Consider the following 26,490-nt stretch of genomic DNA (forward strand, 5'->3'; position numbering starts at 1 on the left):
GTGTGCGTGTGGTGCCAATTAGATAACAAAAACAACATTTCTACTTACTTTACCTTTCAAAGACCAGGGTCTTTTTGCCAGACAAAAGGCCTCATAAAGAGCCATTACAACAGGAACACAAAGAGCCTTCTAAAGAAGAGCTCACTTAAAAGTTGAAAATTGGAAAGGAAAGATGATAATGCCCATTATTTTTTTTCTCTGCAGCAGATAAAAATAAATACAACAACAAAGCACTTGTGTGAGGTGTTGAACTAATGCGAGAAAGACCAAAAAAAAACGTGTCATGAAACACATGCGACTGGTCTGCTGTCAATAAAAAAGTAAAGCATGATTAAACAATAATCTCTCCTCAGTGACATTTTCCTCACTTAACAGAGTTATTTAGCGACGTTCCATAAAATATGCATCGGATATGTTTATTTCACAATGTCGTGCTGCTTTCGCTGCAGTGATTTACACGGATTTTTTTTTTACAGAGCAGGAGGAGGCCATGTCCTGAAGCTTCTGACAAAAAAAAAAAAAGGAATCATAAAAATAAAATGTATGGTTCTTTTTTTTATATGAATAGTATAAAAACAGCTGTTTTCCTGATGGGTACATCTGATCACACATTGATGTTGTTGTTTATATACAGGCACTGACGATAAACACAGTGTGACATATGATCACCATAATTAGTCGTTCGCTCCAGATTTACCGCACATCTCATGTGAGCCTGCAGAACTGTCTGAAAGGACAACTCAAGGTCCTTACACTCTTAGAACTAAAAGTGCTAAGTAGAATCATATAAGGTTATTCAGCTTGTCCTCATAGGAGAACCCTTTTTGGCTCCAGGTAGACCCTTTTTATAAAGGTTCCACCTGGACCCCTTTTGGAGGGTTCCACCAAGAACCATTTTAAAATCCTTTATTCAGGGAAAAGGTTTTAAAGGGTCCTCTGGATCAAAATGGTTTTTACTGGAACCATTAGTGTTACCAAGAACCCTTGAAAAACCCTTTCTTTGGGAAAGTTTTTCAGAAGCAAATGGTTCTAGGTAGAACCTTAGCCCTTGTAGAAGGACACTTTTGGAACCCTTATTTCTAAGAGTGTACTAACCTTACGTTTACCAGCACGGCTATTATGCTTCCACCAGACCTGGTGTAAAAGGCATCAATCTGTGTCGCCACAGGCATGAAAATAAATCACTGCCACAGTATACTGAGGAACAGAGAGCTGAAAGGCTTCATCATCACTGCGTGAACTCATTTGACAATGGTTTGAATCACTTGAAAAGTTACACAATAGCACTTTAAAGCAAAAGTGTTGCAAGTAATGAAAATTGTTATAAAGTTATATAAGGCAAGGTATTTTAGAATGTTTCCTTTGGTTAGAGATATGGTTAATTAATTTCATTCTTCTTCAGGATCTGTCCGTTCAGGTCCAAATGGTGCTAATCAATCACGCAGACACAGTAATTAGGACGGGTTCTGTAGCAGAATACCAGACAGACAGGGTTCACTACCATCAGCATATTCAGCCTACTAACACAACAAAGTTAACAAAATTAAATTATGCTTTTGTTTCTCATATTTGAAGGAGATTTAGAGAAGTCCAGACTGGACTGGACTGTCCAAACAGTGGAGACCAAAAGACAACTCTGGCTGAAAGATCGGACTCATTAAAAATGCCCACAAGCAGTCAATCCCTTGCTCCCTCTGCCTTATCTTAAAGCTGCTAATTTAATAGAGCAGATTGATGAGTTTAATCGCACGGTCGCTGACGAAGACCCTTTTATTGGTTAATTGAATGCGCCATTAATAAATCCAATTACAGGCATTTTGGCAGAGAAAAACAGACGCGGATCGATACGCCGAGAAAGGAAGAAGCAGCCACTCAGGTAAGGCAGGTAAAAGGCATCACGTTCGTCCTTTTTCACAAATTCTTTCCAGAATTTACTCTTTTCTCATGATCGAATTGGACCTTAATGTCCACCACTACCACTCCTGACTCTTTAAAACCACTGTACTTTTATATAATTCAATAATGGAAATATATGTTTCTCTCTGTTGGTCTAAGTGGCTCAGACTCAAGTCTATTATAAAAGAAAATAGTGGGGGGAAAAGCTGCTTTATTTCTTCCCTACCTCATACATAGATGACAATATCAATAAACCTTCGCTCCTTCATGTCTGACAGAGCAGCTGTTGTGTGTGTACATATTTTTAATGAGTGACGTGAAGTGCGTGCCAACGCATGCAAGACCAGGAAGTGTTTTTCGGCGTTGGTGTAAGCAAGTAATAGAGCGTGACGTGTTCAAAGCCTCAGCTCTTTGTGCTGCTCAGTCCCCTCATAACTCTCAGGGCTGGCAAGACCTCCAGGCCAATCGATAAAAGATACAGAGGAAAGAGAAAATAAAACATCTTTCAAATGGAGTCTTTGTCACGATCAGCTGCCCCTGTTCCATTATTTCTTATTTTTTCTAGCATTCTCGAAGCCTTAAACCGGGAGATGAGTAAAGGAACAGAGAGAGAGGAATGCGGTGGAATGGGAAAGAACAGGATGCAAGGACAGTCGGATACCGCAGAGACGCACGGCAGAGAAGACGACAGAGGAGCCAAGCGAAGCAGGAAGGCGAACGTGGACTCATTGTGTGCACTCAGTCCTTTATCTGTCTTTGTGATCTGCTCGGTTTGAGACCTGCCTCTGCTCTCCATCAGATGCAGAAGCAGCACGAGCCTCAACATCCTCTCAGACCCTCAAAGGACACATTTTGATTAACACGGACAGCCACTAATTGTCTTATCCGTCAATGCACAAGTCAAGGAACATTATGCAAGTGCCAAACAATACAGCAGATTATCCATTTCTTTTAACGGAGTGAATCTCCCAGGCCTGATTGTACTTTTTTTGTTCCTCGGAGGGCAATTTATTCACAGGCAGTGGCATTGTCCTGCCTGCAATATTCTTTTCTGAATACAATTTTTTTTTTTTGTCCATGATCTTGAGGGAATGTATTCTTTTTTTTTTGAACAATGTGTTCTGCTTTTGAAGGGTGATTCATCATGAAATCATTAAAAGAATACACTTAGCAGGCGTTAAATCTGCCAAGGAATTGATCACCTGCCACTGGGGAAAAGCCACACTCAGTATCCAAAGCAGTGTCTTTATCTGTTTGTTTGTTTGTTTTGCCTTGAGAATCAATACACAAGCATTATGTGTAAAAAATCAAAAATTCCTATAAACTCTTTTTGTATGTGTAAATATTTATCACCGTTTTTCTTCCCTTTTTTCATTATCGATGTCTTTAATCTACCCCCTTGTAATTGAGGACCTGTTCTTTCGGCTTTATTGTGGAAACTGTGTGTGTGCTTGATTAGTCTTGATTGGTATTGTCTCTACCCGATGTAATGAGTAAACATAATGTAATATATATGGTCGCATAATTGCATTACAAAACAAACACTGTAATAACATTGTACGCACAGATGCAAGTGTTTTTGTCATTTGACGCTTAAAGCTCCTATAGAGTGGTCCTAACGCACATATATGTGAGTTATGGAGGTCTACTTACATACATTAAGAAGACAGAACTGTGTTGTGATTGGCCCAGCCAACGAGAGCTTTCCCAACTGTCTTGTGATTGACCAATACCTGGAAGTGACGTAATTAGCACGTCAGCTCTCAGAAGCGCAGCTCCCCCTCTGGAACGGTGGCTGCACTGCTACTCATTATCAAAACATTGTTTTAACAACGTTTAAAAATAGCTTCGTCACGACTCCCCGCCACGGTCCCTTTTACCCGGAGTCGGACCCAGTCAGAAGACATGTTCGTAAGTGAGACACCTCCACAACGGACGTTCTTCTTCTTCTGCGGTTCAATGTACGCAACCGGATGTGCCCGGACTAGTGCCCGGAGATCCTTACATAATGATTCCAGCCTTTTTCAGAGCGCCTGCAGAGCCCGAAAATACAATAAAACCCAGCGTTCTCAGCAGTGGCTGAACGTTTCCAAACTTCCGGGCTTCATAAACGAGGTAACGGCGCAGATACACACCAAAAAACAGCGCTAACTGGAACTTTCGGTCTATGGGCGATTTAAGCAAGTGCAACACGACTGTGCGTCCAAGACGCAGCCTGCATGCGTGCATTTACAATGCGGAGCCCACGCATGACTGCATACGCATCTACTCTCAAAGCATTTCGAGAGTAGACAAAATAAAAACCTGGGTTTGGGAGAAACGTGCAACAATAGCAGCGGCGGCGGCGGCGGGTGGACGAAAGGGGGTAGCTGCTGGGCGAGTCATCCATCTGAAAGCAATTACACAGCCAAAGCACCATCACAATAACTAGTGGTTAGAATGAATAATACGCCGGGGTAGACGGATGACAAATAACGGCAGTGACAAAGATATGAATGGCTTGGCACAATGATGGTATTGATCGCTTGTTAGAATAAATGAAAGAGCGCTGTATGAGGGAGATGAATAACAATAATTCTCTGAGCAAAATAGGCGGAACAACAGTATCGATTGTGCAGCCGTGACTTTGATACTGGCCCTCAGCGCGGCTCGGACTAAAGTTTTGTGTACGGGTTAACTGCGGCTACATCAAACACTGAAATGTGATGACTTTTGACTGCTACAGTTTCTAACGTGAATGATGGACTGCAACCGCACTGGTGATGAGTGCAATAATGTCGTGGCGATTACTGCCACTGCTTTATAGTACCAGTATCCTCTCGTGGCATCAATACTGACTGCTCAGCTTATGTGTCTGAGGGTTGAATACATAAAGAGAAAGAAGCAGCACTATAAAACAATGTACATCAGCTGTCTGAGCTGTTAAGTACAGTCTGGAACAGTACTGAGCATGGGGCCGCTCGTCCAAGATGTTGTGTACTTAATTCTAGCAGGTATCGGACAAGGACAGTGCTGTTGTCTGGTGGTAGATAAAGGCTTAATTATGGGTAATAATGCAGGTAATAAAGATAAGTAATGATAGACTGAGAGAGCGCAAGCTTGTTTAATGATGCTGTTATTAGTGTAAATGTCAGCCCAGTGTCAGTATTTACCGAGACCAGATACCGTTCAAGTTATTTGAAGCACTGGCATTTTTCCCATTAGCGAGTCAAAAGGATAAGAAAGCAAAGAAGCCGCGGTTGCCATGTTATCAACCCGATAAGCATATCAGCCAGTTTTGTTGATTTTTAATGGCGACGCACACCCACGACGGTGTTTGTGTTCAACTGGGGAACAGAGCTCTGCTTAAGCTGAATGTGGACAGAGGTGTGAGACGACCAAAACTCTATAATCAATAGGAATTACAGGGTTGAATGAAGCTGAATAAATTGTTGGGCCTTGATATTTGCAATTAACATGAGACTTAATGGCTCCCTTTGCACCTAAAATGGCGTTAAAATGCGATCGGATAGCACCTGACCACATGTAAGTACAGGTGTAAATACAGCAGCAAAACTGCACATTCTCCTCGGCTTTTGTCGATTTATCCCCAATGTCTAAGACTTCTTCCCCTGCTTCAAAAAACAAAGAGGAGTCCATAAAATGCTGCAAATGTTGTTTTTAAGGCAACACGCAGAGGGAGAGGTGACGTTAATCGGATAGCAATCAGATGTGGACACCAGAGACGCGTGTTCCAGGTGTAAATGCATGTACACTCTTAGAAATAAAGGTTCCAAAAGTGTCCTTCTCCAAGGGCTGAGGTTCTACCTGGAACCATTTGCTTCTGAAAAACCCTTTCCCGAAGAAAGAATGTAGAACTGAGGGTGTATCTAAACTCACTCAGAACTCAAGACTGAAAATGTGACCAACTCATTTCTTTGGAAACCAATGTGCAATAAAATGGTACGATGAATCTTTTCACAGTGCGTCTGAAACGCTGCCTGCAGCACTTGGACTCACCGTGCAGTGGTTCTGCTGCTGCAGCAGGGTGGGTACGTCTCCTCCAATGGGCATCTGCTTCGCCAGGTCTTCATCCTTCATGCAGATCCACCTCCACAGCTCCTCCAGGAGGCCCAGCAGGCGAGACCAACGCTCTGCACTCGCCTCCAAGTGGGCCCTGCCAACGTATACATCCAGAGAAACTATTAATAGTTAATAATTAACTGTCTATTGAAGTGACTCGGTCATTGGGTCCACAAGACATTTAGTTTGGTGAGTCATAGTGATTCTTACTTGATTATTTGATCATGCAACAACAACAATAGCATAAAGGCCCATTTGGCGCCAATTAAAGGATAATTCTTGTACTTATTTTTCTACTTTCAGTCAACTTTTTTATACAAAAGGCTTCCAAATCTTTTGGAAATCAACAAAAACAACATATTCACAATAAGGCCTTGATAAAAACCAAAGTGCGGACCACTCAGGAGACATTACCGGCCTCCTGAAGTCGATGTTATTTGAAAACGGGGAACTGTGTTGACTGTGTTGGTGGCACCAAAACATACGATCGGTATTCTGAAGCACGTTTGTTTTTTCGAACCCTCCTATATCTGAACGCCGTGTACAGGGACCTGCTGCTGCCGCTTGCAGAGTTAGTCTTAATTACACATGTACTGCAATTAGGGGCATAATGGTCTGTATACAGCAAACGCACACATTTCCACCAACACGCCCACACTCAGACTGACAAACACTCTGTTCTGTTTTTCTCTCACTTGTCTGTACACACACATATATAAATATATGCCACAGTGACCTTCCAGTCAAAACGAGCGAGCATCAGCACCTTTTTTTCCCTTCTTTTAAACCCCTGCCAGTTTCAGTTTAGTCTCTCTGACCTTTCACCTCGTCTCTGTATTTCTGCCGTGCTACCTCGCTCCGCTCATTCCCCGCCACTCCGTCAATGAACATCTCCATCTGGCCCCTGTCAACTTCACTACCACCCTTCCCAATCTTCTTCATCCTCTACATTTGCCAGCCATCACCAATCATATTTATTTATGCCAAGGTTGAGGCTGACGCAGCACCGCTCTGTGTCCTCAGATGTTTATGTGCCACTGTCGCTCCGTCTTGGATTTATGGTAAAACGAACATGTGTGGGTTTTCCATGAATGCAGCGCTGAATAGGAGGTTCTGAATGATGTATTGAATGATCCAGGCAACAGTACAGAGAATATACACTTGGTAGTGGGAGTTAAGCACAGAGTACAGTGTTATTATGTGAGGCTACAAGGAATAAATGACCTTGGACTAAGTGTAAGCCTTGTTTACACATACATATTTTTGATTTATTGAATCTTGGCACATGTAGTAATAAATGCTTTATTTGTTGTTTTTCCGCAGAGTAAGCACAAATCTCTTGGAGACTAACTCCAGTGTGCAATTCTCTGGTTGATTAAATAGTAAAAATGAAGCCAAGACTTACTTCAACCACTTCTCTAATCCTGACCTGACCTTGTGCTAAGCTTTCTTCTTCTTTTTTTTCTTTTTCTTGTGATAGTTAAGAGCACCAGCGATCGGAGCTGAGCTGCATGACACAAAACACTGGAGAAAAGAAAAAAATGTTCCATTCATAACTTTAGATGCGGATGAACTGACCGAATGTTGGCAGACTTGGCCTTCAGGTCGCTCCAGCGTTGGTTCATGTCGTCCAGTCTCTGTTGGAGGAACACGGCTTCCTCGGAGCTGCCCAGAGCCTTGACCATCTTCGACTTGTTCCCTTCCACATTTTTGTAGATGTCGTTGTGGGCGTCGATCTCGGCCTGAATGTCCTGCAAACACACAGAAGGACTGTCACTGATAACTGTTTCTCAGTAACATCAAGTTCAATTTCCCCAAACACCGACAATTGTATGCAATACTCTTTTAAGCTCTTACAGAAGATTATTCAACTAAAAAAGAAGGTCGGCGTATATGGCTCCAGACGGCAGAGGCATTAATATTTAATATTTTCATGAAAGATCCTTGAGGTCCTTTTTTTTTCCTTCACTCTTTAACAAATACGATTGTAACTTTCACTGAGTTCCATTATGGATGAGTGTCACACAGGCTGTAGTAGATTTGCAAATGGACAAAGATGAGTTTCATCCAGGAAAAACATGAGGACCCTTATCGCGGTAATGCAAATATGAAGTGGACATTGTGAGGGGAACTCATTTTCACAGCCTGCACTCACTTGTGTGTCCTTTGACATTATAGATAGGATATTATTCATTTAACTGGATTCTCTTTTAATACAACCATAAAACTAGTTTATCAGGGAAAACCAATGACCCAATGGACAATAACTTCTTGCACCTTAAATAAAAAACTGCACTTTAACACAATACTATTTTTTATACATGTATATACTATTTTATCTGCACTGTTTTTACTATTTATGTTATCTTTTAACATAGTATTATGACTGTGACATGTAGCTACTGCTATATACGAGCGAGCCAAACGGAATTTCATTTTATTATTTATGTTTTCTGTACAATGACAATAAATCTTCTTTAAATCTTTAAATCTTTAATTATATGACTAGGTTTACTGCACACATCTGTAGATTAAACCTTCTTAGATATATTCATATTCTGGGCAGCTCCTGGAAAAAAAACCTCTAACCTATTGCATTTGCAGTGTGTTGCAGTGGCATTAGCGAGGTAATGAACTAATTGGTAATACCAACCAAAATCCCCGAAATTAAAAAAAGATACACACAGCCAGACAAAATTACATATTCCAACATACAAGGAACATGTGATTACAGCTCGGCTACTCCAGAGACTGCACATTTCAAAAAGAGTGGACAGAATCTAGTCCAGCTGCAAAAGAACAAGACAACAAACAACGATCAATTAGCACAGTCAGCCATGGCACCGAGCTGTAATTTACCCCATGCAAACAGACATTTTACAAATACAAAACGCAAATCCCTCCACTGCATGTGCATGGGACAGTCGCCTGCAGGTATTTCACACAAAATCAAATGAAAGGCGATAGAAGTCAGAGAGTACGAGACAGAAAGACAGAAATTTTAAAAAAAGAAAAGTGAAATACAGAGAGTCGTTTTGCCACGGAGCCAGTTGGCCGCGTTTCAAGTCATTACCCAAGTGCTTCCCCTTTTGTTTTTCTTTCACGCTTATACTTCCTTCGACTGGAAGTCACAGTGAGTGCACACAGTGAGTGCACACAGCAGTGCGCGACAGACGTCCCAGTCATACACAAGCACATACTGTGCACTGGTTTCACAAAAAGCCCCCCTTTAAATCTCATTTTGCTCAGTCAAAGGCCACTTTAAGTGAGCGGTTTATTCATGTCAACTTGCATCTAAAGGTACTTATGTGTGATGACTTTCACACTCCATACGCCATACTTACAAAATCAATCAACAGCCACAAGTCACCATGTCACCTACAAAATACGACTATAACATGTTTTATTCATGGGTCATACAGAAAATGATTTTTATCAAGGACGCATTTCTGGCAAAGTGTGTGTTTTTTTTTGTCTGCATTTATGGAAGCAAGTGATATATGAGCATATATTATTACACAGACGTCTAGTGAATCTGCTGAGCCACTGCTTCACCACCTAATACAGCACAACAACAATCAGATGTGTCCGCGAGAGTGGGTAGAAAAAGCGGCAGAAACATTAATAGGTTACATTTCATGTCTTTGTAACTCGTGTTGTTGTTCGGCTCTGGGCTCAGTGGAGTGTGGACAGGATGGGACAGTGTCCCCCTGAAAACCATTACCAACAAGCACTTAGAGCTTTATGGAGGAGAGAAACTGCATATACATGGCTGCGAAGTAGCATCAGGAAAACACATACAAACATAGTTGTTGTACTGAATAGTGTATTTCAATTGAGATACAAAGCTGACCTCGCAGTAAAAGTCTGCTTTGACAAAAAAATGCTGTCCCTGCATCATGGCACTAATCTGTAGTTCCATTTTAAGGAGCCCATTAACAACTCCTGAGACCTAGTGCAGTATAAGTTTGCAGAAATCACATTCATTAGGTGCTGTACATAAGTACCTGTTCAAGCTTCCTGAGGATCTCCTGCAAACTGAAGTTCAAGCCAATCATATTGGAGTGTGTGCTGTGACTCCTCCCACTCCCTCAGCTGCCTCCATCTTCTCTACTGTCACACAGGTGAAAGGCTGTCATGGGGCACACAGGCAAGTCCTCCAGTGGTTACGGTCTAAACCTTCCAGGTCAGGGCTCAGATGAACGGCAAATCCAACAGTGGAAGAAACTTTAATCCAACTCTGCTGAAAGCCAGCGCTTACGGTGGGAAAAGTGAATAAAAGAGGGTCAAATCCAGGTAGCAGTCCCAAAGGAGGCAATTTAAGCATTTCAAACACCCATGTGTAGCACTTGCGCATACATGTAGGTGTGAGTGCTCGCCCAATCCCTCCACATGCTCGTTGCATCCTCTTTGGACAGACAGCCAGACTGAGGGCTGGGTAACAGTTACCCCGCAGTCATGCTTCAGAGCTGGGACTGGGATTAGCGGGGATGACTGGTGCCACTGGAGGTCTGACAAAGTGGCTGCTGGAAGCTGGAAATGGACTTCCTCTGGCCAGGAATGGGGTAGCTGAAGCAGAGCGGCAAATCCAACAAAATCTTGGGTGGAGGTCTGCAAATTGGAGATAACGGTTTGATTCTTGAGGAAGAAAAAAAGGTGGGTGCAAAATGCCCCGGATGGCAAGGACGTGTGGCTCTCTCTTTCTCCGTCGGCTTTTGTTGTGCTGCTCTCCTTCTACTTCCCTTCTGGTTGAGAAGGAAACTGTTTACACGCTGTCTGGTAGCCCAACCCAGGGCACGGCTGGGGCATTTGTTTTGAATTGCTCAGATAAAAAGCAGTTTATCGCCATCAGTCACACAACGCTACCCACTTCAAGACGACGGCACAAAGAGGCACATGGTTTGCCTTCTCAAATTCCCCTGAGTAGAAGGTAACACAGGCTCACAGTGTCTGCCTTCCTAGCCGACCCCCAGGTCTCCAACCTGGTCTGCTCTCGCTCTATCACACCCTCCTAATCACTGCCATGACTGGGCCACTTAAGTCAAAGAATGCCTCCTTCTTTTTCTGGAACCACGTGTTGGCAGGGAGCTGCCTCGAGGCTCGTCGTCTCGATTCGGGGCAGTGAGTCTTGAGTTGCCCAGCCTGATTGAGTTGGAGCTCTGAGAATCTCTTTCCTTCTGGTGAAGGAGAATTGGTCGATCTTTTTTGTCATCCCATCCTGGGAGGAAAACTTGTCAGAAAGTTGAGTTTCTTCTTTTGCCGTTTTGTTGCCTCTGAGGTCACACGGACGGACCAGGTTGATGTCCACATCCCTCTCTCTCTTCCTCCTATGTTGCTCTTGTTCTCTCTGGCCACTGGCCCCACTCTTTCACACAGCTGTTTATTATTTTAATCAGTATCCTCCCTTTCCCCCTCCTCTCTCGACATCTCGCTCTCTCTCCCTCTCTTTCTCCCCCCTCCACCCCAACTAACCCAACACACCCACTTCCTGAGGCCTGATCGAGCAGGCAGCGTGTTCAAAAGTGGCGAGTTTGGAGGTAAAGTAAGCTTTGGAAGATGGAATTTAAATAAGGATCGGTATTCAGTGTGAACACAACTAGAGACTACAGGGCTACACTGTGTGGAGTGATGGAAACGTGTCCAAATAAAATAATGGGGGAAAAACAAGACAGTGATGATGAGTTTGGGTCACAGGACAGAGCAGATCTAATCTACTGCAAAATGAGTCCCCCATTCCTGCATTTTAATAATTTAAAACCCTGTTACAGCTCAGATCCTGAATGCCATCAGTCTGCAGAGGACTGAATTAAACAGGCTCTGAAATCCACACTATAAATAAAAGGCTGAGTGTATTCAACTGTATAAACGGCCCGGGTAAAATGTGTTTGAAGAAGCTTTGGTGCCAGCTGTAGTCTATAGGGGCGATGTAAAATAGGTTGAAATTAACAACGGAGCGGTTTCTATACATTGTTAGGTAAAGAATGTGTGTGTCTGTGTGTGTGTGAGTGTGTGTGTTGACATTTTGAGCAGCAGTGCGGACATGTGGTGTGCATCAAAGACACGCAGACAGATGGCTGTCAAGTGTGAGCGTGGGTGTGGGTGTGCAACCTGTTACATATTCATAAGACAAAGACTTTGAAGTGCGCTTAGCTAATTAAAAATATTTACATACCCAAGGCCCTTAAATAGCATCACTGATATACGCTGACAAATACATGCTGTTTGATGGCTTTCCAGTCAAAAACGTAGAATTAACCGCTTGGAATTGGACGCAATTGATGAGCATAACTCATTTGCCTGGGAACTGAAATTAAAACTTTTCTACAACACCTATTTGAGGTTGCAGGCTTTCATAGTCACTTATTAAAGATGCAAACCTAAATAGAACTCAAGGCCACATTCATAAGCAAAGCAGAAGTTACAAGGGGAAGAACGTTAGCACTTCCACGGGCAAAAACAGAAGAGGAGGAGGGTGAAAAAAAAAATATATATATATATATAAAGTGAAGAGTAACACTTAAACCAAGAGAGACCGAGAGGAAGGACACGGAAAAACATAAATGATAAAATATTGAAGAGTTATCAGGCAGAGCAGAGAAACATGTCAAACACGATGAGAGGGAGCGAGAGCAAAGAGACACAAAAGGATAAAATAATTATAATTCTGTCGTCTCCGTCAAGACTTTGTTTGCTCAACTTTTTTGCAGCAGCAAAAGCTTCAGTGAGTATGCGCTCGTGGAATCATAACTGCCGTGACCCACTCGGCCTCTGGACAAAATACGTTTATTTTAACCTTTTACAGCTGCGCAAATCAGCATTATAAGATCAGCAGTGGATCACATCACAGTTTGTGTAATACAGCATTGCTAATAAAGTGATGAACACACAGCTCCATAGAAAGAATAAGCATATTTTACAGAAGACTATTTTGGTTAATCTTCTATCTATAAAGCAAGTTGTGTCTGCCTGCCATATCTCGCTGACCGTTTGTCAGATCACACTAAAACTTTGGATATGGGTTTGTGCATGGCCCGATGGTGTGCATCCTTGATTTGAAATTTTTTTGGAAGAATTTTAATTTTCACTGATTTATCACGCTGCACCAGGCAGGCAGCGGCTCATCAGCAGCAGCTGCGCTGTCTAGAGCGGGTAGGTGGGAGTGAAGAGGCTGTCTTCACGGTGGGTGAGACATTTTCACACGGTTCACCGCAGAACATGGTGTTATACTGAAACGACGAGGTGTCCATTCACCAATATGCGAGCGTGTATTTATTTAGCATTAGCATGCTACTACTTTGCGGCAACTACTTGGCAAACCTGTTTCCAAAGGTAAGCTAGCGAGGCTACCATTAGCATTAGCATAGGGCTAACATAATACAAACACTGCGCAAAGATCATTAGGCACAACGCAAATGTTTTCATTTTCGATGAGCATTAGCGTAGCTAGATGTTGAGGTGCAGAATGGCTGTCATGGCCGAAAGTCACAAAACAGCTAGCTACGCTAATGCTAATCGAAAAAAAAAAAACATTTGCGTTGTGCCTAATGAGGTCGCACAGTGTTTGTATTATGTTAGCCTTTATGTTCCTTATCACGCATAAGAATACAAATCTTCAGCTCCCACTATCGGAATACACACTTCCTACAGGCACTGCAACAGAGAGGCAGCAATTCACTACTAAAGACCAACTCATTAAAAAAGTAAAAACAGAGATGAATATAAGACTTACGAGATGGAAAGAATGAATTCCTACGTTTCTCTATAGTACCCAAACTGATAATATACAAATTCTGTGCATACTACTTTGAGTTGCTTCTTCAAAAAATGTAATAATATGAAAATGATATAATGACTTTGTGTAACATAATACTCAGGGTTCAGGCAACTACAATGAGCTTTTCTTGAGACCATATTGCTTCATACTGAATCTAAAATATGCTTGATGAAGTCCTCTTATCATTGCAGCTAATATTTGTCTTCAGATAAACCAGTTTGGCTTTCATACCCCCGAAATAGAAAAGTGCCAAAGCAGCATAGAGCAACAGTAAACAAGGAGCGAGGAGAAAGCGAGCAGTTTTCCATCTCAGAGATTCTCCAGGGGGAGCAGATGCCACAGTGTCTAAATTAATTTGGGCAACCATATCGCTGGATCTCAAACAACAACTGAATCAGAGCAAACAAAGGAAAAAAAACAAAAAACATGGCCAGATAAACTCCGATACACAGATACCCCAGGAGCCCAATAACCAACAGCAGGCTGCAGCTTAGCAGCTACTCCCCAGTCATCTCATCAAAGATTCATCCAATTACATCTAATCCAAGTTCTCTGCCACTACATTGTATTCTCGTCCAACAAAAATCAATGGAGCCAAAGCTTTTTTCCACTATTACACTCACACAGGCCAAATCTAATGAGATCACTTCCTGTGCCCCAGGTTATCACCGGCACTCCTCTTCCTGTTAGGAGGGTCAGCATCGCTCTGTGGAGATGAGGGCTCTGATATGACTCTGTGTGTGTGTGTGTGTAGACAGAGTACAGCAGCTCTTCTCTGCTGCTCATTTGGCCGATGCAGAGGTGCTGAAGGGCTGCAGCTCTGCACTCAATTCAAAACTACTGTACGTATACTTAATCCTGAAGTGGAGATTTATTCATATAAAATGCACCTTTTTCTTTGGTCAACAGAAGGTCAATGCAGCGTGTATAGAGTACACATCTCACTTTGCAGGATGAATGGAGAAAATGTGATGAATAAAAAAGCCATCGTTCAATATCATATTTGAGTCATCTGCTTTTTGTTTTCCTCAAAGGAAAAGCGTATGAAATTAGGTTTAGCACTCAACGTATGTATTAGATCACCACCCGTTGTAAGGTTTATGCCACAGCTGGTTTTAGTAATTACCAAAATGGTTTTATGTAGACGCTCTTTAACCAAAATGAGATTTTTAACTGCTAAAATAGATTTATTATTATCACAAAGAAAAAAAACAGTTTTTATTTCTTGATTAAGATGTCAAATTATTGTTATTTACTTGCGTTCCTGAACAGAAACATTGAATTGTTATGCTTGTTTAATTTCCGACTCAAATTTGGGTATTAAAAGGTGAATTCACTTTGTTAGCTGCCAAATAAATAGCAATAAAATGTTGACAAATGAACATATACAAGGGTTTTCTAATCATCCAATAGCCTTCTAACGCAATTAGCGAACACAATGTACCATTAGAACACTGGAGAGATGGTTGCTGGAAATGGGCCTCTATACACCTATGTACATATTCCATTAAAAACCAGACGTTTGCAGCTAGAATAGTCGTTTACCTAATTAACAATGTAAAGAGTGTATTTCTGATTCATTTAATGTTATATTCATTGAAAAAAAACATGACATTTCTAAGTGACCCCAAAATTTTGAACGGTAGTGTATATTGCAATGCTTGGACCACGTACAGTCCAGTCCACATAAGTTACGTACATAAACAACAAATAAAGTATAATGCCAGCTGCAGCTGACAGAAAAGCCCAAAGGTTACACAGCAGAGCGCTCCCACTGTCAGAATAACATACTTGTATCTGATAAAGCGTGTCCATACGACTCCAGTAAAACACTAATGATCCAGTTTCTGTCCACTCTGGTCCAAGATAAAAAAAAACAAAAAACCATAACCCTAACTCAAGATGACTCAAAAACAAAACAAGAGCTTGCTAAGTGCACTGTGAACACAAAACGGCAATGTCAAAGCAATAAAGCATGTCCCCGGAAATGTGCACATTACAACAAAGGGGGTGGAGGGGGGGGGTCGGTGCTGCAGGAGGACACTCAATTGACACCTGACCTTCAATAATGTGACGCAGCCGCCATTAGAGAGAGGATAACTGGTGTCACAGGTCAAGCAGATCACCAATAACTTATGCCAGGGATCGCTAATGAACCCGTGGGTCACATCCTTGTAATTATCAGCGAGAGAAAGGGACATCGAGAAATTCATATGCAAGCTCATATGTGGGGAAATTGAAATTGATTAAGAGCAGCACTGTGTTGCTGCTGCCCGATAGTCAGCTATTGATTGTGGAGAGCTGTGTGTATTAAACACACCAGGGGCTTGGACGACACACGTGTGTAGAGCTGAAACAATGAATCGATTAATTGATTATTAACAACTCAACTATTTAGATAATTAATGATCGGTTTGAAGCATTTTTCATGATTAAAACAAGATTTCTGATTGTTTTAGCTTCTTAAATGTGAATATTTTCTTCATTTCTTTGCTCCACATAACAAAGAAATCTTTAAAACTGAATCATGACCAACCGATTCTTTGAGAAAATAATCCACAGATTATCAGCATCATTTCCTCTGAGAGCAAAAGGTAGGAGTACCAGCTGGTACAAATACCAGCTGCAACCTCACGAAAGAGAAATCCTTGATAACTGGAGATTTTAAGCAAACTTTGAGGAAAATCTATTTGCATAATTGACTGGATTTGATAACCACGAGGCCTGCTGTGGACTCGCTAACCGTCTTGTGCTCTTCACTGGCATTCAAAGACAATCGCTCCTCCCTTTTCCTTTTATCGTTGCTTTCCAGCAGCAGGATATCTCTTTAACTTCGCTCCGACTCACGAGAAGTGGAAAGCACAAGTGTGGTGGGTGGTCTATCAGCGTGTAACCGCACATTAGACACAACTAAAAAGGTGATGTGATTGGTTTGGAAGCTGCCGACGCCTCCACCGCGGGATGAAATACAACCACAATTAACGCAGGAGCCCGGCACCTGCTGCGTTTGATGGGGCTCAATCGGGGCCCATTGAAAGGTTAAGCGACTGTACCAATTAGTTAGAGTTGTGCCGAGGATGTGTGGTTGTGTTCGGGCTGTAGAAGGCGGTCCTGTGGAGTTATGGAGCTGATGTCGAAATGATGAACCCATCACACTTCATAATTACAATGTCCTGGTTGGTGGGGAAGACGGATGAACTTGGGTGTGATAACTTTAAAGACAAACTGGTTACACACCCTCAAAGAAAATGGCAGCCATTATAAAGACAGCAGTACGGAAGAGGATTAGGGCCACACGGAAAAAAACACACTCAGAAAACTCAGAATTCTGAGTTAAAGGTCAGAACTCAGACTTTAAACTCAGAATTCTGACTTTATTCTCATAATTCTGGGCACCCGTAGTTCTGAGTTTAAAGTTTTAAAGTCAGAATTCTAAGAATAAAGTCAGAATTCAGAGTTTTAAGGTCAGAATTCCGAGAATAAAGTCAGAACTCAAATATTTTTTCCTGCATGACCCTAATCCTCTTCCGTACATCACAGTGTCACAGGCTCGCAGCGAAACAAGACTGATGAATGGAAGGACACATGAGTAATAAAGTCAGAAGTAATAGAAGGAAAAGAAAAGGTGAATCGGAATGATTCTAAGACGGGATGATACTGGAGAAAATAAATCCTGTTCCACCAAACAAAATAACAACAACAACACCAGATATATATGTATTCCACTAAGGAGTGTGATACCAACCCTCGGTAGAATTATTTCTCACTGACTTTGTTGTATCACATCCAGAAATAAAGACAACATGTATGCTGTTTTTAAAATAACACATTTTCCAGGAATAAAGTATCTAATGTGACCTAGTTTTCCACTTGAACAATAGCACAACCCTGGAGCCCTAATGTTATTGGTAAAAACATGCGTTTGTTCTTTTCTATTTCATGTCCAAAAAGGTCTGTTATGACAGCTTTATTCAAAACATGCTTGAGCATCACATACATATATGTTGTATGAGTTTGATTCATACATATTCATTCTGGCGTGTATTTCCAGCTACAAACAAAAGTAAAATAAAAACACTATTCAGAGGATGAGCCTAAAGTCTCTGGACACTGCAGTCATAGTGATACGAGTGCCTTTTATTGAGGAGTCGGACGCCGTCTGTGAGACAATTTCTGTGAGAGCTGACATCGGTCAGAGTTCCCCAATATTATTGGAGTCACTCTCGCTGGTCGAGGTCCAGCTCCGAGCACGCAAAGATGAAATAATCCTTTAGTTTCTCTGCACTTTTAAAAAACTGCTCTATCGATCCTGCCCGACGACGTCCCAGCTGACGCCTTGAGATGATGACTGGATGAGAGTCGGGAGCTTCAACCCAAGGTCAAAAATCCATACATAATACGCTTCCCGTTGATTGAACCTTGTTCCGATCAATGACCACAATCCCACATTCCCCCCTCTGCTCCGCGTCAGTCTCAATTTAATGACTACAAATGCTGTGTCGATGTAATAAGCCACTTGGAGCGCATACAGTGAGAAAGCACGATGATTAATAATAGATGCTGGATATTTCCATAAACCACAATCATGCAGTGTAAGGGTGTGTGTGTGTGTGTGTGTGTGTGTGTGTGTGTGTGTGTGTGTGTGTGTGTGTGCGTGCCTGGCAGCTAAAGACAGAGTTCCTGTGCAGCCCCTCAGGGACAAACCACTGGGTGGTACTCACAGCAAAGCTGCAGTTTGGGCGAGGGAAAGATAAGACCCTGTAGTTTCCAAAACATACAAGTAGATGTGATATTTCTACAGACCAATAACAAAAGTACAGAGTGTAGTTCTTTACCAGATTGATGTGTGCTTTGAAAGTACAATTATTGAGGGTAAATACTGTCACTTACACTACTGCTCAAAAGTTTGGAGTCACTTAGAAATGTCCTTATTTTTGAAGGGAAAGCACTTTTATTCAATGAATATAACATTAAATGAATCAGAAATACACTCTATACATTGTTAATGTGGTAAACGACTATTCTAGCTGCAAATGTCTGGTTTTGAATGGAATATGTGCATAGGTGTATATAGGCCCATTTACATTGTGTTTGCTAATCACTTTAGAAGGCTATAGAAAACCCTTGAAAAACCCCTTTTTACAGTTTTGCTGGTTCTTTGACGAAAGCAAAGTTTGAAGGGCAAAATTATTATTGGGAATAAAAATCATTATTTCTTATCTTGTCAATGTCTTGACTATATTTTCTATTCGTTTTGCAACTCTTTTGATGAATAAACGTGTGACTTTTAATGGAAAACACAAAAAAGTTGTAGAGGTGACCCCCAAACTTTTGAACAGTAGTGTAAGAGATCTGATGAACAGTAAGTGCCAACAGAGAGAGGGAGGTGCCATCATGACCTCAGCTTATGAAGGACTACAGAGCTGTTTCACAATAAAGGAAGAGTTATTCATTCATTGTCGACAGCTTTATCCTCCACATGAGGGTCATGGGAGGAGCTGGAGCCGATCCCAGCTGACGTGGGGCAAAAGGCAGGGTGCACACTGGCCAGGTTGCCAGTCCATCGTAGGACCAACAACCACTCTACCATGCCAATGGTGAATTTAGAGTGTCTAATTAACCTCTGTATGTTTTTGAACTTTGGAAGTAAACACAAGCAAAAACATGGAGAACATGCAAACTAAGGAACGTTCAAAGACTACTTGAACAACTGCAAAAAAAAAACTTAAAAGTTACTTTTTTGGGGAGACGGGATCAAAACAACACACGCTTTTCATTTTTGACTGATGCGGAGACATTAAATGAATAAATAAAGACATTTTTGATTCAAGGAGAGCAACAGACGTCAGTGAGGAGACATGATTGGTGAAGCAATTTCAACCCAGCCTCACAGGGGCCGCTTACTCCGACAGCTAAGTTGTTCATAAGAATCAAAATAGCTGGCGAAAAACCCTGCCGGGCTCCGAGTTAGTATCCAATAAAGTGCGGCTAAAATGAGCTGTGAGAAACATGGCTAAGTAATAATGCATGCTGTATATCATGCTGACAACCCAGGGTGTTCAGTCCGCTAGGTTTGATCTAGTGCTTTTTGAAAATACCATTTTTTTTTCATTCAACAAACACACCACATTAGGGCCGCGCAGTAAAGGTTGCTCATCAGTGGAGAAAGAAAAAGGTTCTCTTTTGCCTCCGGGGTTTGAGATTTAAAACACTATGACCATTTGTTCCTGACTGATCCCAACACTCCCGATCTCTCCTGGAAGAAAAAAAATCACAAGACAAATCAACAAGATTTCTTTTTTCTACTTCTTCAAACTGTATTTTTCTCTACGACTCCCTCAAGCTTCTTCTGGACACATCTGCTTTCACATTTTGTGAATATGAATACAGGCACGGAACAGAAGCCAGATTTGATCTCAGGCGGTCACAGGAGAGGAGACACATTTTCCGATGCCAGGAGTGGACAGGCATCCTGAGCGCTGTCCAAAATGAGGACAGATGTTAATAACAGGTCTGAGCAGAGCCTATTAGACCCATACCAGGGTGATGAAAACAAAGCTGGAGGTGTTTGGTAAAAATATACAAACGAGAAAGTGGGTGCTTAAGTATATGGTAACTTCTTTTTAATGGCAGTGCTGTTTTCCATCTCCTTCCCTTAGTCATGTTCGTCTTCCTCCACTGCTCCCGTTACTCTTTTTTGCCTCCTACACCTCTATCTCTCTATTATTCACCACCTCGATTTCATCCTACTCATCTTCATTTTCCCCCCACCCTGTTTCTTCCTCCCAGTTGGTTTATTGCCTTGGGAAGGTGAGTGAGATATCTAACCTCCACAGGTTGCCCTCATCCCTCCCTCCATCACCACAAACGCTCGATGCTTGGCTTATACCGTGTGCCATGTTTACTGCAGGAGTACGGCCTATAGCGTCGCATCGCTTCCTGTCGCGCTGAGGCAAATTACTTCACCCATCACTCACGAGTGACTCTTTATTTATTCCACTCTCTCTCTCTGATCTACCGCGTTCCTCGACATCCCAGAGTTCTCCACTCCAGAGTGAAATTACTCACGTAATGGTGCGTAATCAAAGCTCTGATACCCAGTGTAGCCATCACATTTAGATAAGATTGGAATCTGTGTTGCCTAAATAGGAGCGTGTTTTTGACCTGGTTTAAACTGCTTCAGTTCATTTCCACATCTGGAGTTAAAAACACAGTTTTTCTCTTTTTCTCAGCTTCACAAAGTCTCCCCCTGATCTTGCTGTTCCCTGTTGACGTTCACCCAGACAGACGCTGGTGACTGATGTCAACTCTTTGTGGCCTCATCTGGTTTCTCAGCAGGTATCAAATCCCTGTTCTATAATTGTTACTTGTGGGACAGCAGAGTACCTCTCACGACTCCCTCCAGAGGAGACCACTTGAATGAACTCTTTTTTTCCCTCACTTTCCAAGCAGCTCATCTCCACTGTCACCAACACTAGCAGCCTCAGGATTCTGCCGTCACTCGCACTGCAGCAGTTTCCCCCGAGCTCTAAAACACTGGTAATTGCCAGCAAGCAAAAAAAAATGTTTTTCACATGATGGGATGTGTTCCTAACTACTAGTAAACGGGTAAGCAGTGAGGTAGTCTACGTGATACGCAGGTATACAGGGTATACCCACGACAAAGATTTTGGTATGACCACTTAAAAATGGGCATTTATACGTATCAACTCTGTTTTTGGACAGAAATTATACTCAGGTAAATTGTTTTCGCAAATAAAAAGTATAGATGACTGTCGTTATCTTTAAAAACGCTAAATATAATTAGTGCTGGGCACGTTAACACGCTAACGACGGTTAACGGCATAAACGTGTCAATGTTAACGCAAGTTATCGGGTTTCAATGACGACTGACCGAAAAAAGACGCGCATGGCATCATGTTTACGTGCCGCGGCAGTCCAGGCACCGTTTACCGATTAGCTCCATTAGCTGCATTAGCTTCTTTAGCGCCGTTAGCCGTTAGTGCCTACAGTCGAACTGGAGCGGTCTGTTTATTAAACGAAAAGAGCAGCGCTACAAATAACCAGCGTACCTGTGTACTGTGTATGTGTGCCTCTGATTTTAAAGTTAAGCGTTACTTTAGAGACTCATTTTGAGATGACTGTCGTTTTCATTAAAAACGCTACATATAATTAGTGCTGGGCATGTAACCCGCTAACGGCGGCTAACGGCATTAACGTGTCATGGGGCGTTTTAATATAATAAAATTCAAAATGTATACACTTTTTAGTAGGTTATTGTGCTGCTGGTTTGGCAACCCGTGCTACAGTAGACCACACTACACCACTGCGGGAAAGGATAACCAAACTTTCTGTCCCACTTAATATCACCTCATCTCTCCTTACAGATCACAGCTCAACTCAACGGCTCATTCTCGTCCAACTGAGAATGTCAAGTCCTTCTACAGCTGTTATATACTTAACTGGTTCACGCTACTCACTAGTCAATTTTACCAATTACTCACTGCGCTAATGAGCTTAACACTTGACTTAACGTGAAATGTATTACCCGCTACAACTATGAGACGTTTACTGAAACGCGAATGCGGATTCACTGAGCAGAAACAACATTTGGGTGTCGCCGTCGATGTCTTCTGAAAGTGTGACCACCTACGAACTATAATGGAGGAGCGATGTGGCCCACTGCATCGTCATCATAGGGCACTGGGATTATTTCAGGGCTACGTGTAAAAAAAAAAGCAAAAAAGAAAGCCGTGACAGCGTATCATTAATCTGACAAACCAATCAGGTTTTAGAGCAAATTAACTCAGTGGGGCTTAACAGCTGAAACTGCTAGGTGCTATTACAACTAAATGCGACTATAGATGTTCAACACTGGTACAATAAGACGGTAACAGAGAGCCGTGCCTGTGAAACCAGACACCGCATGACTGGATTATCTTTTTTTTATGGCTGGTTTGTCACGTTTATGTGACTTTCTTTACATGGCTCTAACGCACATTAATCCTCATAAAATGTACACACATTATAAAATATGTAGGAATGACACACTATTTTACACACAGATGTGTGCACGACAATGATAAAGATGTCGAAAAAACCCACCGCAAACCAAGTCTGGGACAAGATGAATACATAACAGCTGTCAGATCACCCGACATCATTCAGTTAAATAGCTGTGATGCTACATGCATCATCTTTAATCTGTTTTGTGGGCGTTTTCGAAGTAATTTGAAATGAATTTTCCCCCTTTGGAAACACGTTTGTGCCGCTATAAATCACAACTGTTCAGGAACCTCTTTAAATGCAGATTCTGAGTTAGAAACTGCGTATTTTTTAGTTAATTCTTGATTAAATTACTCATTTTAAAGGCGCCATATGTAAGAATGTGGCCAAAAACGGTTACTACACTCAAATTCAAAATACCGATGTCTTCAGTATTCCGTATCGTTTTCTTCGCCATTGTAGCTCAGTCTTAACTGGCAACCTGTGGTTGCTCGGCAGCTGAGACTCTACTGACTTGTTGGTGAGTTCAGTTTGTTATATGAATATTATTCCTGAGTCTCTGTGACATATTAGGAGGATTTTATGGCCAGTTGCTTTATACACAATGCACCTTTAAGTGATATTTGTTCATTATGGGCAGCTTTTAACCCCTGTACAGTGTCCAGTGTTGGTAACTTTGGTAGGATTTAAATAAGATCTCTACTGGGCCAATTATAGAGGATTTGCCTTGTGTGTATTGTGTAAAGACTGACGGTGTGAAATGAATCCGTTCTGATGTTACACGCATTTCAATCAGATTCCGTCACTCGCCTTTGATTAATAAATGACAAGTTTCCTTCTTTTGTATCCTAAAGTTTTGTGCAGAGCCGCTCTTATTACAGGACAACAAACAGACTGAAAGGGCAAAAGCATAAACCATCTGCAGCTCTGCGACACAGCGAATGCAACCCCATTTTCAAATTTCAATCAAACTGTGACAAAGCAGCTCTGAGACGTGCAATTACATGTACACCAGAGGGTTTTTTGGCAAATGAATTTGCAAAATAAGGACCGTGGAGGCGTGGAGAAAGACAAAAAAAAGATCAGAGAGACATCCCTGTTTCACCTTGATTCTCACAAAGGGAAATTGTTCTCACCCCTCATTTTGTCATCCTCTGCTCTCAAAATGACGTCCTGAGACGAGTTAAGACTTTTAAATGCAAACAGAACTCAATTAGTCTCATTACAGGAACAGGTACAAGCAAGGAGTGAGAGGGATAGGTGTCGTTTGTGGCTGTGTGTGCTCACATTTCTGGTAATGTGCTGCTTGCACGAAAACTTTAACACCGCGGGACGTGTACGCGCTGCTTGAAAAGAAGTAAATGAACAAACAACAGCTGCTTCCATCGCTGAGGATCAGAAGCCTGAGGAGGAGGAGGAAAATGAGGTGAAAAAGAGATGAACACTGGCTCGTGCCCATCTGGGCCTCTGTGGTGTCTGGAATTGCTCGGTACCTCAAATGAAGATGAGGGCAGGCGAGGTAGGTGTCAGACACACATGCACAGACTGGGTTAGCTCCGTGGAGGCTGCAACGCGCTCCTCTCAAAGAGCACTGAAGGAGGCGCACATGTTACGTAACGACGCCATGTGACTTTAAAGCCGCAAAATGGATGCAAAATACACACGTTAAACATGTTCCTACACCGGCTGGAGGTCTGCGTGAGTCATGACTGACCAAGCAAGGATCTGAACTGATGGGGATTTAATGATTTAGTCAGCATTAATGTCACAAAAACATTTTTTTTTTAAATCTGAGATGCTGTAAGTCTAAGACTTGGCCAAGAAAAGTGGTATTAACATGTTTCATATCCACAGGCCCCGATCATTATTCATCACTTTGAGCCAATGTACTTGGTCAGTTTCCCAGAAGCAGGGAATAATCCACTAATAGATGCACCAGCAGGAACCTTTAGATCGTTATTGCATCTGAACTAAATATTGATTTTGTGTTATTGTTGGACTGTCAAAAAAAGCCTTGGAGTGCTGACAAAAAAATAAATAAATAAAAAAAATATATATATATATATATATATATATATATATATATATATATATATATATATATATATATATATATATATATATATATATATACACCAGCTGCTGCAAAAATCAGAGGGACTATACATTTTAGGCTTAAAGGAGCCGGCGATCAGGCAGACAAAGCGACAGCTTTATTGGTTTTAGAAGATGTTCCAAATCCCTTGCGATCGTCAGCGCATTTTAAAATGTCGACAAATGTTTCTGTGGTCTTCAAACAAAGCTATTTTTCTTTACTTTCTAACTCCAACCTAGTTTTCAAACCTCTTACGTCCATTGGCTTCACATTGACGGTTAAGAATGAACGCAGTCATGTCTTGTACACTCTTAAAAATAAAAGTGCCATATAAGGTTCTTCGGCTTGTCCTCATAGGAAAACCCTTTTAAAACCCTTTATTCAGGAAAGGGGTTTTAAGCAGAGGTTCTTTTAGTCATGATATTCGTTCAACACAAAGTGCATCTCGGTGGCTTTGTTTACCGCGCAGAGGAAATCGTTAAATGTTATGCACAAGCCCGATCATCTATACATGTCAAGACCAGCCACGTCCATGGTTGATAAAATGGGCACCAATGGGTGTCGTTGCCAAAGTGTGCTGTATTAGCAATTTAAACAATGTGGCTGCTGGACGGGAAAATTACTTCAATCAGAGTTTAAGAGCCCACAGTTTCCACAAATCTACCGCTCTTTAGATTCACCTCAATAAGTCCATCATTATGAAATGTCTAGAGGTAGACCAATGATTTAGGCCTATTTATAATGTAATGATCACATCAGTCTATTATATTAACCTAATTCTTGCTATTTTGTGCACTTTATATTTGTTATTTTCATTTACAATATATATAAGCTTTCTAGTGTCTTGTTTTTCTTGGCAGTAGAAAATGGAGATAAAATGTGAGCTAATATTGGACTAGCATTCCCCCGGACTGCAAAAAAAAGGGAATATGTACTCAAAGGGAGAATTTATTAATATGTGTTCATACAGTTTAAGAGGGAATATTGCGTTTTCTGAGTTTAATAACAAATGAGTGTTTTACAAATGTAATAATTTGAGCTGGTAGCAGCGGCGTAAAAGTTAGATGTGCAATAATGCAAACAGATATAAAAATGATTAAGCGCTGACGTTACCATTCCCTCAGATGTTCTTTTTTCATATTATTCACAAGCGTGCACACACACACACAGTTAAACTTCTTCTTTGTGCCTTTGATCTGCCTCAATGTGGAAACGCATTTTCCAAAAGCAGCAAATCTTCAAGATGAAAGGCCTCGTTCAATATTGTGAACTGAAGCAATCGCCGAAATGTGCCGTTATTCATCAACACTTGCTCACATTAGTTTCATAACGCCGTCGATACGCAGTTATGATTACGGCTTATAAATCACTATGAATAAATAAATGAATCTTGGTAATCATTCAGATGGACGGAGGCAAAAAAAACAAAAAAAAACCAACAGGGATGAAGACATAAGAGTGTGTAAATATAGAACTTTCAGTTGTTGGCATGGCATCAATTTTATGCTCAATTTGAATTGTTTGTTCTTTGCTGGAATGGATGATCTGGATTCTCTGCACTACTTATTAGCTTGTCATCAATTTCATGGCTTGTTTCAAAGGCTTGTTTAATCACAGAGGCCTTTGCTGTTGTTGGAGCTGTTAAAAAATATAGATA

The 26,490-nt window shown here is 41.5% G+C and overlaps 1 protein-coding gene across 1 annotated transcript in view; it reads right to left on the reverse strand.

Annotated features, from left to right (window-relative positions):
• The window catches only part of utrn (utrophin), a gene marked incomplete at both ends in the record, with an annotated part of 145,607 nt that overhangs the window by 36,517 nt on the left and 82,600 nt on the right, over positions 1–26,490 (reverse strand). Inside the window, 2 exons of the mRNA XM_083898443.1 lie at positions 5,896–6,052; positions 7,537–7,709. Coding sequence (XP_083754569.1) covers positions 5,896–6,052; positions 7,537–7,709 — 330 coding nt within the window. The remainder of the gene's footprint in view (positions 1–5,895; positions 6,053–7,536; positions 7,710–26,490) is intronic.

This window comes from Microchirus variegatus (genome assembly GCF_963457635.1).
Source record: "Microchirus variegatus genome assembly, chromosome: 12".
NCBI classification, from domain to species: Eukaryota; Metazoa; Chordata; class Actinopteri; order Pleuronectiformes; family Soleidae; genus Microchirus; species Microchirus variegatus.